Source organism: Solea senegalensis, linkage group LG11, assembly GCF_019176455.1.
Source record: "Solea senegalensis isolate Sse05_10M linkage group LG11, IFAPA_SoseM_1, whole genome shotgun sequence".
Classification (NCBI taxonomy): Eukaryota; Metazoa; Chordata; class Actinopteri; order Pleuronectiformes; family Soleidae; genus Solea; species Solea senegalensis.
The window spans coordinates 11,219,455-11,233,465 of NC_058031.1; the positions used below are offsets into that span (position 1 = coordinate 11,219,455).

Genomic DNA, 14,011 nt, shown 5'->3' on the forward strand with positions numbered 1-14,011 from the left:
GCTCCCCCTACAGTACATATTTTTATGACACCGCTGGAAACATCCATCCAGTGTCCACTGCCTTATCTTCGCTGAATCGCTGTGGCCGTCGCTTCCCTCACCTGGGCTCCTGCTCATCACATGCACGACATCATCTCGTCACTTCATGGTCCGATTGTTTGTGGTAGTATTTTGGCTCTACTCGTGTGAGAGGCAGAGTTTTTGGCTTTTTTGTTTGAAGCATTTAGCCTTTTTTGTTTCCTTGCCGCCTGACCAAAGCTCAGCCACCTATCCCAAACCTGCTCCTGCTTTTTCCTGCATGACTTCATCCTGTTGAGAATCCCCCAGGAGGAACCTACATCACTCTCAAGCCTCCGTTGACTCTGTTCACCCCATCACCGGCTTCCTGTCTGTGAGTCTGCTGTGGGTCCGGAGTTTATCTCCGAGGAATAAATCCTTCCCTTCCTTTCCCCAAGTACATCAGGGTAATGTGGTAGCCTTCACGTACCAGAAAGAATGTAAACACTTTTTACAACTGTCCACTCTCTGACTCTTTCTCCTCCTCCTCCTTTGTTGGTTTATGTATCTAATTTAAGTGGGCGGAGCCGCTCTTCTGTTCTCTTCCACTGCTTTAAAATAATGTCCATTAGGGCTGCTATCCAAAAACATGGTAGTCCAAGATGGCAGCCTTTGCAAAGCACCACGCTTAAGTACATATAAACGAATTATTCTAAGGCTACAAGAATCTAATAATTTAAAGTGATTAACCACTTATACAAAGGTACTTCTTGGTAGTGAATTCAATATCTGGCAATAAACCCTCTTAAATGTTCCACACCGGACCTTTAAATATACAAACTGCTTCTCACATGTATGTTTTACAAAAGAAAATTTAAAAAATAAACCCCTTTTCTTCACAGTTAAGTATAAAGCCTGGGTCACATGTGCTGTTTAACGTACATCCTAAAAGACGGTTTCAAACTGAATGTGGATTTGATTTGAAAACATTCACTTTCTCACCCTGGGCAGGCAGTTGTTACCAATGCTGGACTAGAAATGTGTAGTGTATGTGTATGTGTAGATGTTCAGTAGAACAGGCATCAGGACTGCCCTCTGCTTCTTAACTGCGCCTTGATTAGTCTCTTGTCATGGGTCAGATTTCCCCCGAGGCTGGAAAGTGAGGTGGTGTCTAAGTGCAGTTCTATCTCAGATCACTATTTACATTATGCTAAAAGCTTATCATGGAATTAATTAGCTGGAGTGAACCCAGCTGAATCTGCCAGTGATTTGCTTTCACTCTGCAGACACATGGCGTGACGAGAATGCGGCTTTGGTCGACTCCAGAATTCTTGAAAAAGGGGAATCAATTACTGACAGATTTTTACCCCCGGTAAAAAGGTTGAGGTGGGCTTCACGTGAAGGACACTGAAGAGCAGAAGTCTTTCCATTCAGTTGTTGCTTCCATTTTAAGCGACTCAGGCCACAACTTTGCATTAGCTTTGTTATGACATAGGCTGAGATTTACTGTTCACAATGACTCCACACAAAATCATCACATCATAAAGTACAAATACTATAAAAACAAAAGAGAACGCATAGGTCAGTAAGAGGCGACGGAATTCAGTTTAACAATTTGACTAACAACTGATTTCTCTGAGAACTTTCTTTGTGCCTGCTGCCTGTAGCAGCTCAAATTAGAGGCGCTACGGATGAAACAGATCCCTTGTCATGTTAAGAGCTTTCTTTGTGATACTCAGCATATACCTAATGACATAACAGTCCAGAATAGAGATGTATAATGGGTCACAACAGTCAATAATACAAAGAGAGACCACACAAGCCACAGATGAAGATAAGAAGCATCTGGAGCATAGCCCATCTCCACAGAGAGAGAGAGAGAGAGAGCAGCAGAGCTGAACTTGCTGTGGGCTTAAGACCGTCTTAAAGGCTGCAGACCGGTGGTTGTGCAGTGGAGGCTAAATTATTGAATGCCTGCAGAATGCCTCATCTGTCAGTCAGTCAGATGGTCAGTCTTTTAGTTGAAGCGGCACGATGAGGCAGGGGCGACGGTGAGTGCCATGCAACTGGTGTGTGTCGGTGCTTTCAGGACAGTTGCGCTGACTTCACCTGTCACTGGATGGTGAAGTATATGGACATGACAGAGTCCTGGAATCCAGCTGAAGGTTTAAAGAGGAGCCGCGTGTCTATCTGAGCTGGAGATGTGTGATGTGGGACAGATAAATGTCAGGCTCCCACACAGGCGAGTGTTTTATTACAACTTGTTAAAGTCTTCCAAGAAGTGGGATAGTATAGTAACAGTGTACAGTGCAGCTGTCACCTACAGTCGGCGTGTGTGAGGAGAATGAAGACGAGTACGTGCATGCTTGTTTAAAGCTGCGGTGTGCAACTTGGACGACGTTTGTTGTTTCTGCTGTTTGTGAACAGAAATGGTGTCACACGACAGGACTGTGCACCAGCTTTGTTTGTCTGACCAATCCTGTAACTACTGGCATTTCAAGTAGAACGGTGTCACTGAAAGTTGTACTGGACGCGTCTTAGATGAACACATTAACACAGCTACATTGTGTCTTGAAGATGTTTAAGATGTAAACTTCAATGCATTGAGGAGCAGAAGGTTCCTCATGATGGAATGGAGTCTGGGTTCACGTGCACTATATGTTGTCGTACAATGGGGATGGGAGAATGGGAGACTGAAGCTACAATATATGGGCAAACGTGACGTATAGGATGATGATGTCAGATATCCTTTAAAAGTATAGAGCTCATCCTTATCTCTCGATTGACGGTCCCCCCTGTAGGTAGTTAGTTTGATTATGTGTTGTGTTAGTTTATTTATTTATTTCATTTTCTCCTTTTGTTTTTTATAAAAAATGTATGTTTTATAAAAATTTGTTTGGATTTTGTTCACCTTGAAAAAGGGAAAAAAACAAGAAAGTAATATGGTTCTCTTACTACTCCTTTGTGATTACATTAAAAAAAATTTTTTTTTCTGTTTTCACAACTGTGGCTTACAGTGCTGTTTTTGTAAATGTGCCATATTTCTCAATAAAAATATTTAAGAAAAAAAAAAAAGAAAAAAGTATAGAGCTGCTTGTCTGAGGGCAGAGTTGTTGGGGGATTCGGCAGCAACACACTCTCGCAAGCGATCTGCAGCGCGCGGTTCTGATGCTCGACTCGTGACAAAATAAAAGTTCCTTGTGTCAGAGGAGGATCGACTCATCACCTGTTGTTCTCAGGAAGAAGAAAGAAGCCTGACTAAACATACTATCAGACCTGAACAGGGTTTTTTGAGCAGTGGACAATTCAATTCTTCATGTTTTCAATCAGACACAAGAAATGTTCTAAATCTTTACTAAAAAAAACTATATATTTGCTTTTAATAACAGGTGAGCTTGTCTTTTATTTTGAATCGTATTTTATGTGTTGTTTACATGGTTGTTACACTGTGTTTTTACTCATTTTATTTGGTGACTTTTACCTTATTGTGTTTAATTGCTTCCGTGTAAAGCAATTTGAGGCAACAGGGGTTGTTTTTAAACGAGGTATATAAATACATGTGTGCAGGAGCGGATGAGCTTAATCAGCATCATGGCACAAACTCATTTGACAGATATTTGTTTATGTTGGAAGCTGTCGTGCGGAGGCGTTCAAACTTTTTTATTATAACAAGGGCCAGATTTGATCGCCTGACACTAAAGGTTACATACAAATACACCGTTTTATGATAATAATGATAATAATAATAACTTGAGTGTGCGTGTTCTACAGCAGAAGCTCAACGTCTAGCAGCTTATTTCGGAGCTTTAGATTCTAACAGCTGAGAAACGTTCAGAAAATACCTTTAATGTCTACGCTAGCAGTGTTCTGACAACAGCAATGACACTCTGGAGCTTTAAGAAATAAGAAATTCGACACTGACATTTTTTTTTTAGCCGCACCTTACTCAATTAGCAACAATACGATCCTACCACAGTATGAGCACCCATACTTTCTGCTCAACATTTGATCCATGTATCAGCGGCAGCTTAATGATCACGATGGATGAATTCATCAGGTCTCGGATGTTCTCAACTTATCAGTCTGAGTGCAAAAGGTCATGCACTGCATTAACCATGTCAATTATTCATCCGCAGCACCCTCGATTCTGAAAATACTCCTCGGGGCAAGGAATCCAGGATTGCCATTTAGCTTGGAGGAATACAAATCCCTTCAAATGTGAAGCTCTGGATTCAAATGGTTTCAACTACACCCTCCTAACTCCATCCTCCAGGGAAGCCACGGTGCGGCAATTATATTTATCACCTTGACAGTCAAAAGGCAGCGCTGCTCCCTCCAGTTTCCCCCGCGTCAACACGTGGGAGCTCATCGAGATGGGTTGACATGCAGCTGACATTCATATGCGGCATCTGTGAGAACCTTCAATACTCTGCTGTTCAGGGACTCGGTAATGTCCACGGGTCAAGTAATAGTCTATTTTACGCTGTTTGCAGATGCATCAGGTTCTTCCCCCCCCCCAGTCCATTCCTGCTGTGAAATGTAAGTGCTACACTTTACTGGCAGATTTGTTTTTTCCCCCCTCACGGCTCAAATTTGATCTAAGAAAGCATCATGTTGGCAACTCGCTGCAATCAATTCCGCGGGGATATTATGTCGGAGGTTTTTCCGTCAAATGCAAGTCTTTTGATTAAATGGGAACACTGAACTCAATCGCCGTGGCTCCGGTCCAGACGCAGACACAGAAAAATACAAACAAGATTCATCTCTGCCAGCTTCACCTGCAGTCGGGATGAAGGTGCACGCTGAAGCGGCGTCTGAACAGAGGCGAGAGAGTGGGGGGAAAAAAAAACAAAAAGACTAGAGAAAACAGAAGGGATCAATAAAAGCTGACCATCACTCCAGTCTCAGCTTGGGGTAATGGCCAGCCATATTGCATTAGTCTGCTAGATGGATCTCCTTGAAGTGGTGAAGCGAGAATCCTACTAATGCATCTGACATTTCACTGCAACCGAACAGTGCAGCCACAAAATCCTGCTCAAGGTCCCATTGATCAACTCGTGGGAGAAGCTGCAACAACATCCATCCAACAGCGTTGCTGCTGCTGCTGCTGGCGATGTGCAGTCTAGCGATTGCTCAAAAAGAAACGACGCATGTTTAATGCATTCACGCGCACACACTTATTTCCAAGATATTCACCGAGATGTTTGCTCCCTCGCTTCAATCCTTTTCACTGTGTTCTGCTGCAGAACTGCTGCCTTTGAGTGAATCCTGTGAATGTATAGACGTGCTATTACATAATTAATGTGTTTATTACTGATAAGATGCCTTGGGTGCGGGAAGCTTTCCTTTAGAGGATATAATTCTTATTTGTATATGAATACATCATATTGCAAAGTGACTGCAGCTCAGAAGCAACAGGATGAGTCAACAACAACAACAACAACAGAGGCTTAGGATTCCATTCCCCCTTGTGCAGCAATTCATGAATCATTATGGTTTCTGCAAAAAAAAAGAAGAAGAAAAGAAATAAATAAAATGCATTTGAAAACAACAGCTGGAGGAAAGTGTATTTATCAGGATATAAAATGAAATGAAACTTCAGAATGAGCCTTAAAGCAGGTTTTCCCCCCCTCTTTGTTCCAACGCCGGCTCAATTTTGTCTGCGTGTTTGTGTCTCTCTCATTCTCTCCATGCAAATTACGTAGCCACAAACAGCTTCTTAAAGTTTTAATGAGTGATCACGGCGGACGTGAATGCACACAGATGAAATATTCATGCTTGTTGGACTTCTGATCGGTGCCGATGGGATATCATTAGCTTTCCGCCATTGTAGAGGTTTCCGCACAGAGATCACTCCCAGCAGATTTATAGGAAATGGACAGGGATCCACGGAGATGTGGGTGAGAAGCAGGATAGTACTTGTTGCATGGACGTGCGGTTATGAATAAGGGAGAGTCATTTCCCAAACCCCGACCAATAATGTTCTTTTAAAACCCCAGCAATGGAATTGGAATTTGAACACGTAACCTATTTATTGCCTTTCTGCTTTAAAAACCCCTGCAGGTTTATAGTCTCACTCTGACTTGAGTCACGACTTCCCTGTCTTTGAGTCTGAGTCACCGAAGAGGAGTTCGAGTCATCAAGGTTGAGTCACAGTCCGGATAGGTTTCAGAGCTCTAATTAGAGCTGACATACAATTGATAATCATATAATTATACATTATAAACAGCCGCTTTGCTCTATCCAGATTCTGATTGCACAAGTTGTCTTTAATTCCCTGATTTTTGCTCTTGTTTTGCACCAATAAACAAAGCAAATTCCTTGTGATTTACTGTTTAGCTGGAATTGAATGTAAAATATTTGCATGCAACGTTTCTCTGTTTGGCAAAGACATTTAGAACCGCAGGAGTGGTTTCTTCAACTTTCTCTCAAGAGCAAAAACAAGAGCAATCTTCAAATGCCTCATATGTATCATGATAATTATTGTTGGCCATATCATCCAGCCCTAAAGAAAAGTAGTATTTTTGAAAGATGACGTTTAAATTCTGTGAATGAGGTCCCGCCCCACCTACGAGTTGGGTTAGCGAAGTATTCCTTTAACAAAAAGCCGACTTACATCTATGATATCTATCTACAGCAGGAAGTTTGTGATCGGCTCGCTCTCCTGCACCAAAGTCCAAAACTCTCCATATGGTAAGTTTATGTCACTGAGACACATTTATAAAAGGTGAAGTCATAAGATCCCACATTTAACTCACTGCTGACAGCAGCAGTGGATCAACCACAGCTGTGCGCCGTCATGTGCAATTGCTGATTTCGTCCACGGGCTTTGGTGCGGAAAGCCTGTGTGAGTGTGAGACAAAGCTGGGGACATATTGTTAAGATGTCATAGACTTGGCTAGACCGGTGATGATATAGCACTATGACCTGTTACAAATCAAACGTCCACATTCTTAACTTTCCAGACTGAGTCCTTGCTAAAGTAGCAGATTCAAGAGTCCTGTGTACAACAACGCCGCCCGACGTGATTGTTGAAATGTACCCTCCTACGAAAGTGACTGCCGGTTCACATGTACCGCCACATGTCAACGACTGCATCCATGTGGAAAAGGCAGGTGAGTCAAGCATGTGCACAATGTTCAGCCCAGTCACTGGCAAAAGCACAATGTGAATGACTGCGGTGCTGTAAGTACCCCTCAAACTCCTGATAACCTCGGCAAATCCAAACATAAACATAAGAATTGAAGTATTAAGCCTGGACAAAGATCATTGCCACATTAAACCAACAACACCATTAATGCTGCATTACAGGACAAAGTAGACTGATCCTAATAGCGTGCATTATGGACCATTCAGTGGTGGCACTCTCTCTCTCTCTCTCTCTGTTTAATCATATGATTTCTTAGAAGAATGTATGGAGACGTCCACCGAGGAGGCCGGCCTTTGTTTCAGAGAAGACTAAGTATCTGAAACTGCAGATCCCTGCAGCTCTTATACACACAACCAGACCAGAGCAGTTTGAACTGCCTAACCATCATTAACACCCTCAGAGCCCCGCATTCTCACAAGCAAGCACAAAAAAAAAATTGCTTTGTCGAAACAGAATGTAAAACCAAACTCTCCCACATGACCGGTTGCCAGGCCGTTCTCTTTTTCCACTCAGTTGGCCAAAGAGACCACGTTAGAACATTCTCAGACAGTCCATCTTCAACTACATTTTGCAGTAAAGCGAAAAGCTAAAACGGTTATGTTAACAAAAAAAAAACCCAAAAAAAAACAAAACCCACAGTGGCACGGATACAGACAATGCTCATTATTGTCGTGTGGCATCTCGGCTACAAGCTGCTTCTCTGTCTCCATTTCCAGTAACACTCCACGACTCACTGGGGACAAGAAAGGCACAAGCTACCAAACAGACCCATGTTTCATACACCGAAGACAGGCTTTGTGGTAAACTGGAAAACGGAAATGTGAGACTTTATTTTAAATCAGACAAATAGATCTTTTTTTTTTTATAAAACTACAGTTTTATAGAGTGTCCAGCAGGTGGCATCTTTCCTTACCTGCTTCTTTGGAGAGTTGCGTAAAAGCCTCGATCCCCTTTTCTCCGTAGCTGCCCTCTGAGGCGATGGTGGAGACGTACGACCAGCCCATCGCTCGGATGATGTCCACCATAGCCTGGGCCTGGAAGGAGTCCGGAGGAACCACCCGCGAGAAGAAGTCATAGCGGCGGTCGTCGCTCAACTCCGGAGCTGTTGACGCGTAGCTGATCTGCGGGATCTAAAGGAGAGTTCGGAGAGAGGAAGATAATCTTTTACTTGTGCTGGTGTGAATTATGGTTCGCTAATATAACAGCTCCAGCCTCTTATTGTGATGGTTAAATGGATTGTTTCGAGGAGACTGGGGGGCGGCCTCTACCATGTGTTAACGGAAAACCAGCCTTGCGAGATCAGGACAGCTGACCTGGATTCCACAGAATCTCGAGAGAAACACAAATTGCTTCACAACATGACACCCACACCCACCTAGCCACGTACCACTATAAGAGAAAAATGCTGTCGGAGGAAGAGAGGAGGATGAAACCACTGTGCAAGGGGCCACGTGCGGCTTTTTTATGAATGGCAAGATGCATGCAAAACGGATTCCAACCGGCATGGACATGGCTCCGCGGCTTGTTGAAAACAAGTACACATGGCCAGGAGAGGGGAAGAGAGGGGGCAGTGTCAGCGCTGAGTTTCCACCACATTGAGGATAAAGCGGTAGAAAATGGATGGATGTTTAAGGAGGTGTCATAAAAATATGTACTCAGAGAGTGTAGGGGGAGTAATGAGGTCAAACAGGAAATATTAAGTGGGTTTTTACTTTTAGAATGTCATTTGGAATTATTAAATCAACAATAAAAAAAGGACATTTGCACAAAAGTTTTAGTTTTTTCAATAATTTGTTCAATTTTACTGGACGTTTTATTTGTATGATGAATTCTAAATGTACTGTATGTTTCATAGTTATTTAGAAGCTTTCACTTAATTCACCTTGGCCTTGCAGAAAAAGAGAAATAATACGTATAGTAAATGTTTTCACCGCTAATTTGATGTTTTATGATAAATGTACAAATTCGTTAACTGTGGCGAATGTATGGCATTAAGTTGTTACACATTTTTAATTCTTTAAATACAAATCATAGTATATTAAAAACGATTTTTCCATTACTCTTAAAATGATAGTCCGTACATTAATGTAACATAGGACTATGTTGTATATCATTTTTATTTGTTTACCTTTAATGAAGCAAAATGTATAGCATTCAATTATCAAATTTGTATTTCTTAAATTACAAATGATTGTATATTTACAGTATTGTAACGCTGCTATTAAGGTATCATTCTTTAAATTAACATTGCTACTGGTGTGTTAGCTTTTTACACCAGTTTTGTAGACATTTAACTGTAAAATATTGGTCAAACACTATATTTGTAGCACATACGGTGTCGTCTATCCACCATTTTATTTGAATCATCTAAATCAGAGGTGTCAAACTCCCCCAGTCGATTACATGTGGCCCACCAATTAACATCTTGTTATAATGAAAATGTTTGTAATTTTCCCTTTATTAAATGTATTACACTCAACATAAAAGTACATATATATACATATATATATATATATATACATGTATATGAGATTGTGAGGTGTTTAAATTACAGTTAGTTGATTTTAGATGTATTTCTCTGTGTTTGCATCATAAATGTTATCATCGTGAACGATGCGTCGCTCCATATCAAAACAAACACTTTTTACTTTGAAGTTCAGTGAAGTATCACCATGAATATCTTTATTGCATCATCATTTTAAGGTCATATTTGTCCACCCACTATTGAACGGTTGTTTTTCACCCCCCCAGCTTTCCTTCTCTAGTCCGGCCCCATCTTGACCAGACGACACTCCCATTGGCTCATTTACACACAATACACTGCAACAGGAAAAGTCATGAGGGTTTCACTCACCAGGACAGATTGAAACGGCTCAGTTATAATCACGTGACCCAGGATGGTATTTTGTTCATCAAGTTATCTTTGATTTATTTTTACTTGCTGTCCACTTACTGTCCTCAGCTTTTGATTCCATCCCAAAGTCCTTCTAACAATGATAGATTTGTCATGTTGTGCCGCTGTGGGACACTGTGGACATTGAGGATTTTCTTGTTGAAAGTTGTCTTTGGACTTGGATTGTACTTTTGGGTTTCTATTCCACTTTTTGTCTTCTACTGGCTTTACTTTGTAGCTCTCTCACCTGTGTCTCATTATCTCCACTAACTTTAGTGTAAAATCTCAGTTTCTTACTAATTTGTCTTTTCAGTGTTTTTTGAAGCAGCCAGCATTATCTCTTATGTGTTTTGTTTGACATTGTTCACTATTTAACTTCTCCTTCAACCACACTTTTTTATTAAGTACTAAACCTTGTCTATTTTTGAAGTAGTGATTGATGATTTGGAATGTTTTTATGAATACTTTACCTTCATTTGGTTCCTGCATTTGTGGAAGAAGTTATAATGTGACTGAAAATCCACATTTAGGTCACATCAATGTAATAGTATATAATTATCTGAATTACAAATTAGCAAGTAAATAAATAGTATAAATGTTGTTATTTTTTGTGAGGACAGAGGGATGAAGACAGAGGGGTGAGGACAGAGGGATGAGGATGGAGGGATGAAGACAGAGAGATGAGGACAGAGGGATGAAAACAGAGGGATGAGAAAGGGGGTGAGGACAGAAGGATGAGGACAGAGAGATGAAGACAGAGGGATGAGGACAGAGGGGTGAGGACAGAGAGATGAGGACAGAGGGATGAAGACAGAGGGATTAGAAAGGGGTGAGGACAGAGGGATGAGAAAGGGGGTGAGGACAGAGGGATGAAGACAGAGGGATGAGAAGGGGTGAGGACAGAAAGATGAAGACAGAGGGGTGAGGACAGAGGGATGAAGACAGAGGGATGAGAAGGGTGGTGAGGACAGAGGGATGAAGACAGAGGGATGATGACAGAGGGATAAGGACAGAGGGATGAGGACAGAGGGGTGAGGACAGAGGGATGAGGATGGAGGGATGAAGACAGAGAGATGAGGACAGAGGGATGAAAACAGAGGGATGAGAAAGGGGTGAGGACAGAAGCATGAGGACAGAGAGATGAAGACAGAGGGATGAGGACGGAAGGATGAGGACAGAGGGGTGAGGACAGAGGACAGAAGGATGAGGACAAAGGGATGAAGACAGAGATGAGGAAAGAAGGATGAGGACAGAGGGATGAGGGACGAGGACAGAGGGATGAAGACAGAAGGATGAGGACAGAGGGATGAAGACAGAGGGGTGAGGACAGAGGGATGAAAACAAAGGGATGAGAAAGGGGGTGAGGACAGAGGGATGAAGACAACGGCATGAGGACAGAGGGATAAGAACAGAGGAAGAAAACAGCGGGTGAGGACAGAAGGATGAGGACAGAGAGATGAAGACAGAGGGATGAGGACAGAAGGATGAGGACAAAGGGAGGACAAAGGGATGAAGACAGAGGGATGAGGACAGAAGGATGAGGACAGAGGGACGAGGACAGAGGGATGAAGACAGAGGGATGAGGACAGAAGGATGAGGACAGAGGGACGAGGACAAGGATGTCACTTGTTGTTCAGACTGTAAAGCCCTTCAAGGCGAACTGTGTTTGTGATGTTTGGCGATAAAAATAAAAGTGACTTGACTTGAATTGAAAGGGAAAAATCGATCTCTGCCCCTGCAGAAGGCCACAGCTTTGCCCTGTATTCATACATATGTATGTGTTGGCCCTACACCCGTCTGTGCGGGGGCCTGACTCGTGGTGCCCGAGGTAGTTGCCTGAAGTTACTGAGCACTGTCTTTCATGGCCAACTTCGTAGCAAGACTTGCTAACGTTGCTAAAGAGATGGTAATAATAACACATTTTATAAAGCCCTCAAGGTCACCTTACGGACCCAGTTTTTAAGAAACATGACGTATAACAGTAGTGTAAAAAAACAACAGTCGATAATGCATAAAAGCATTATATACAGAGGGGCTAGAGGCAGATGGGTACATAAAACGAATCAAAGTGAATATGTTAGCGTGAACAGATGTGTTTTCAGACAGGATGTGAAAGAGGAAAGAGACCCAGAGCTGTGGAGGCAGTCATGTTAGACATGGAGGTGGATAGAGTGTAGATCGGTGCGTTAATGGTCAGGGTTTAAGAGAGGTATGGGGGGGGCAAGGGAATAGACGGCCTTGAATGGTGACTGGGTGTCCACCATGGCTGGATTTACTCTGCCTCGTGTGGACTCCTTGAGCTTAAACACATAAAATTGATCGGATTGGCAAGCGTCTGTCCTGGAATATTTGCATAATGTGATTTGATTGGCAAAACAACAGAGCCACAGTGCAGTATGGCAACAGTCAATGCTGTCCCATTCAGAGTGAATGAGCAGCCATTCAGTTGATGCACTAGCACCAGTGCTGCCAGGTGAACTGTCTGCTCCCGGGACATAGTGCTATCTAATGGAAGAGTGCACATGTGGATAATTAAGAGACAGCTCACAATACTTCATTTCCAGTGGAGACGAGCGTGATCAAGGGGGGCACATTCGTGTCAAACTGAAAAACCAGCGTCTTTCTGACACTCCAGAGAAGTAGGTCAGACTGGTCTTTGTCCACTCTGAAAAAAGCTTTGAACCTCCATCATCCAGACAAAGCCTCGGAATCAGCTGGTGAAGCACAGCTTCTTCTTTTTTTTCATCTCACTGCTGTGAGGAAAAATACAGTGAATGCTGTTATTAATGCAATCAATCCACTGTCATTGTTTTTATTTTTATTAATTCATTCAGATCCAAGGTTTTGGTTGCTTAAATAAAACTATAGGTTTCACTTTACAGCGAACATACAGTTAATACAGAGGCTGTAAGAATGTGCAATACAGAGTGTCTTAAATCCTTTTTTTTTCAGCACAACCTAGGCAATGTGATGAAAAATGGATTTCATTTACACCAACTATATAAACACACCTGAGCAAAAAGTACTCAAAAGGTTAAAAATCGGACTGAATTTGTGAAATTTGGCTTCACTTGGCTCCTTTTTATGAACAAAAAGGAAAGAAAAACGCTCCATTTTGTGACTTCTGCACAATTATTGCTACTTTATATCATGACTAGAAATGTGATATGCAATGAATCATAACTTTGACTCAACAGCACATAAGAAGACGGAAAGAAAAGCCTGAATATGTGACCTATGAACAAACACTGGTATGTTCACATTAGGAGTTTTCGTGGGTGCACACGCAGCACAGATCCACACTAAGGGTTAAAAATGGTGCCTTGATTAAAAACATCTTTTTCCAACCCTTTTTCCAGACATTTTTTATACTACTACTTTGTGAACGCCCCCTGAGAGTGTCTCATAAAGATAGTCTGCAGGTTATTTCAATTAAGTTCTGTAGGAAGGTGCGAGACAGTCACCTTTTCTAAAGGCTAAGGAAACTTATTAATAGTCTGCGGGTGTTCGTACCCTTAAATACGTCTTAAATTGCTCAGATTTTAGGCATGCTAGAAGGGCGGATCTATAAAGAGAGAAATATTGATCTGTCAGTCTCCAATTCTGCAGCAGATACTGGATAGATTGTCATGAACTTCAGTAAACCATGCGGCATAAGTCCACTTCAGGTAAGTGCAATCACTTTTGGTGTAGAATTTGTCAAATACTTGGGTGGGTGACTCAGTCGCACACGCTGTCTGATAAAATTTGGCGTGGTAATGTGGCTAAAATCAACTCTGTGGCACAGCTTGACGGAGCCTGTGCTGTGGCTGTAGACTCCTCTATTCATGCAGAGTGTGATGGGAATTATAGAGATGGTGACATTTTTCTTACAAAGTGAATAGGAATATGCAATTATGCACAATTTCACTGAGGGCGTTGCCAATTGCCATGAAATGCATGTCTGCATGGGTGGAAAATATCTCAACTTT

The 14,011-nt window shown here is 42.1% G+C and overlaps 1 protein-coding gene across 1 annotated transcript in view; it reads right to left on the reverse strand.

Annotated features, from left to right (window-relative positions):
- The window catches only part of LOC122777820 (metabotropic glutamate receptor 7-like), a 115,948-nt gene that overhangs the window by 53,531 nt on the left and 48,406 nt on the right, over positions 1-14,011 (reverse strand). Inside the window, exon 2 of the mRNA XM_044039307.1 lies at positions 8,061-8,277. Within this exon, the coding sequence (XP_043895242.1) occupies positions 8,061-8,277 (217 nt within the window). The remainder of the gene's footprint in view (positions 1-8,060; positions 8,278-14,011) is intronic.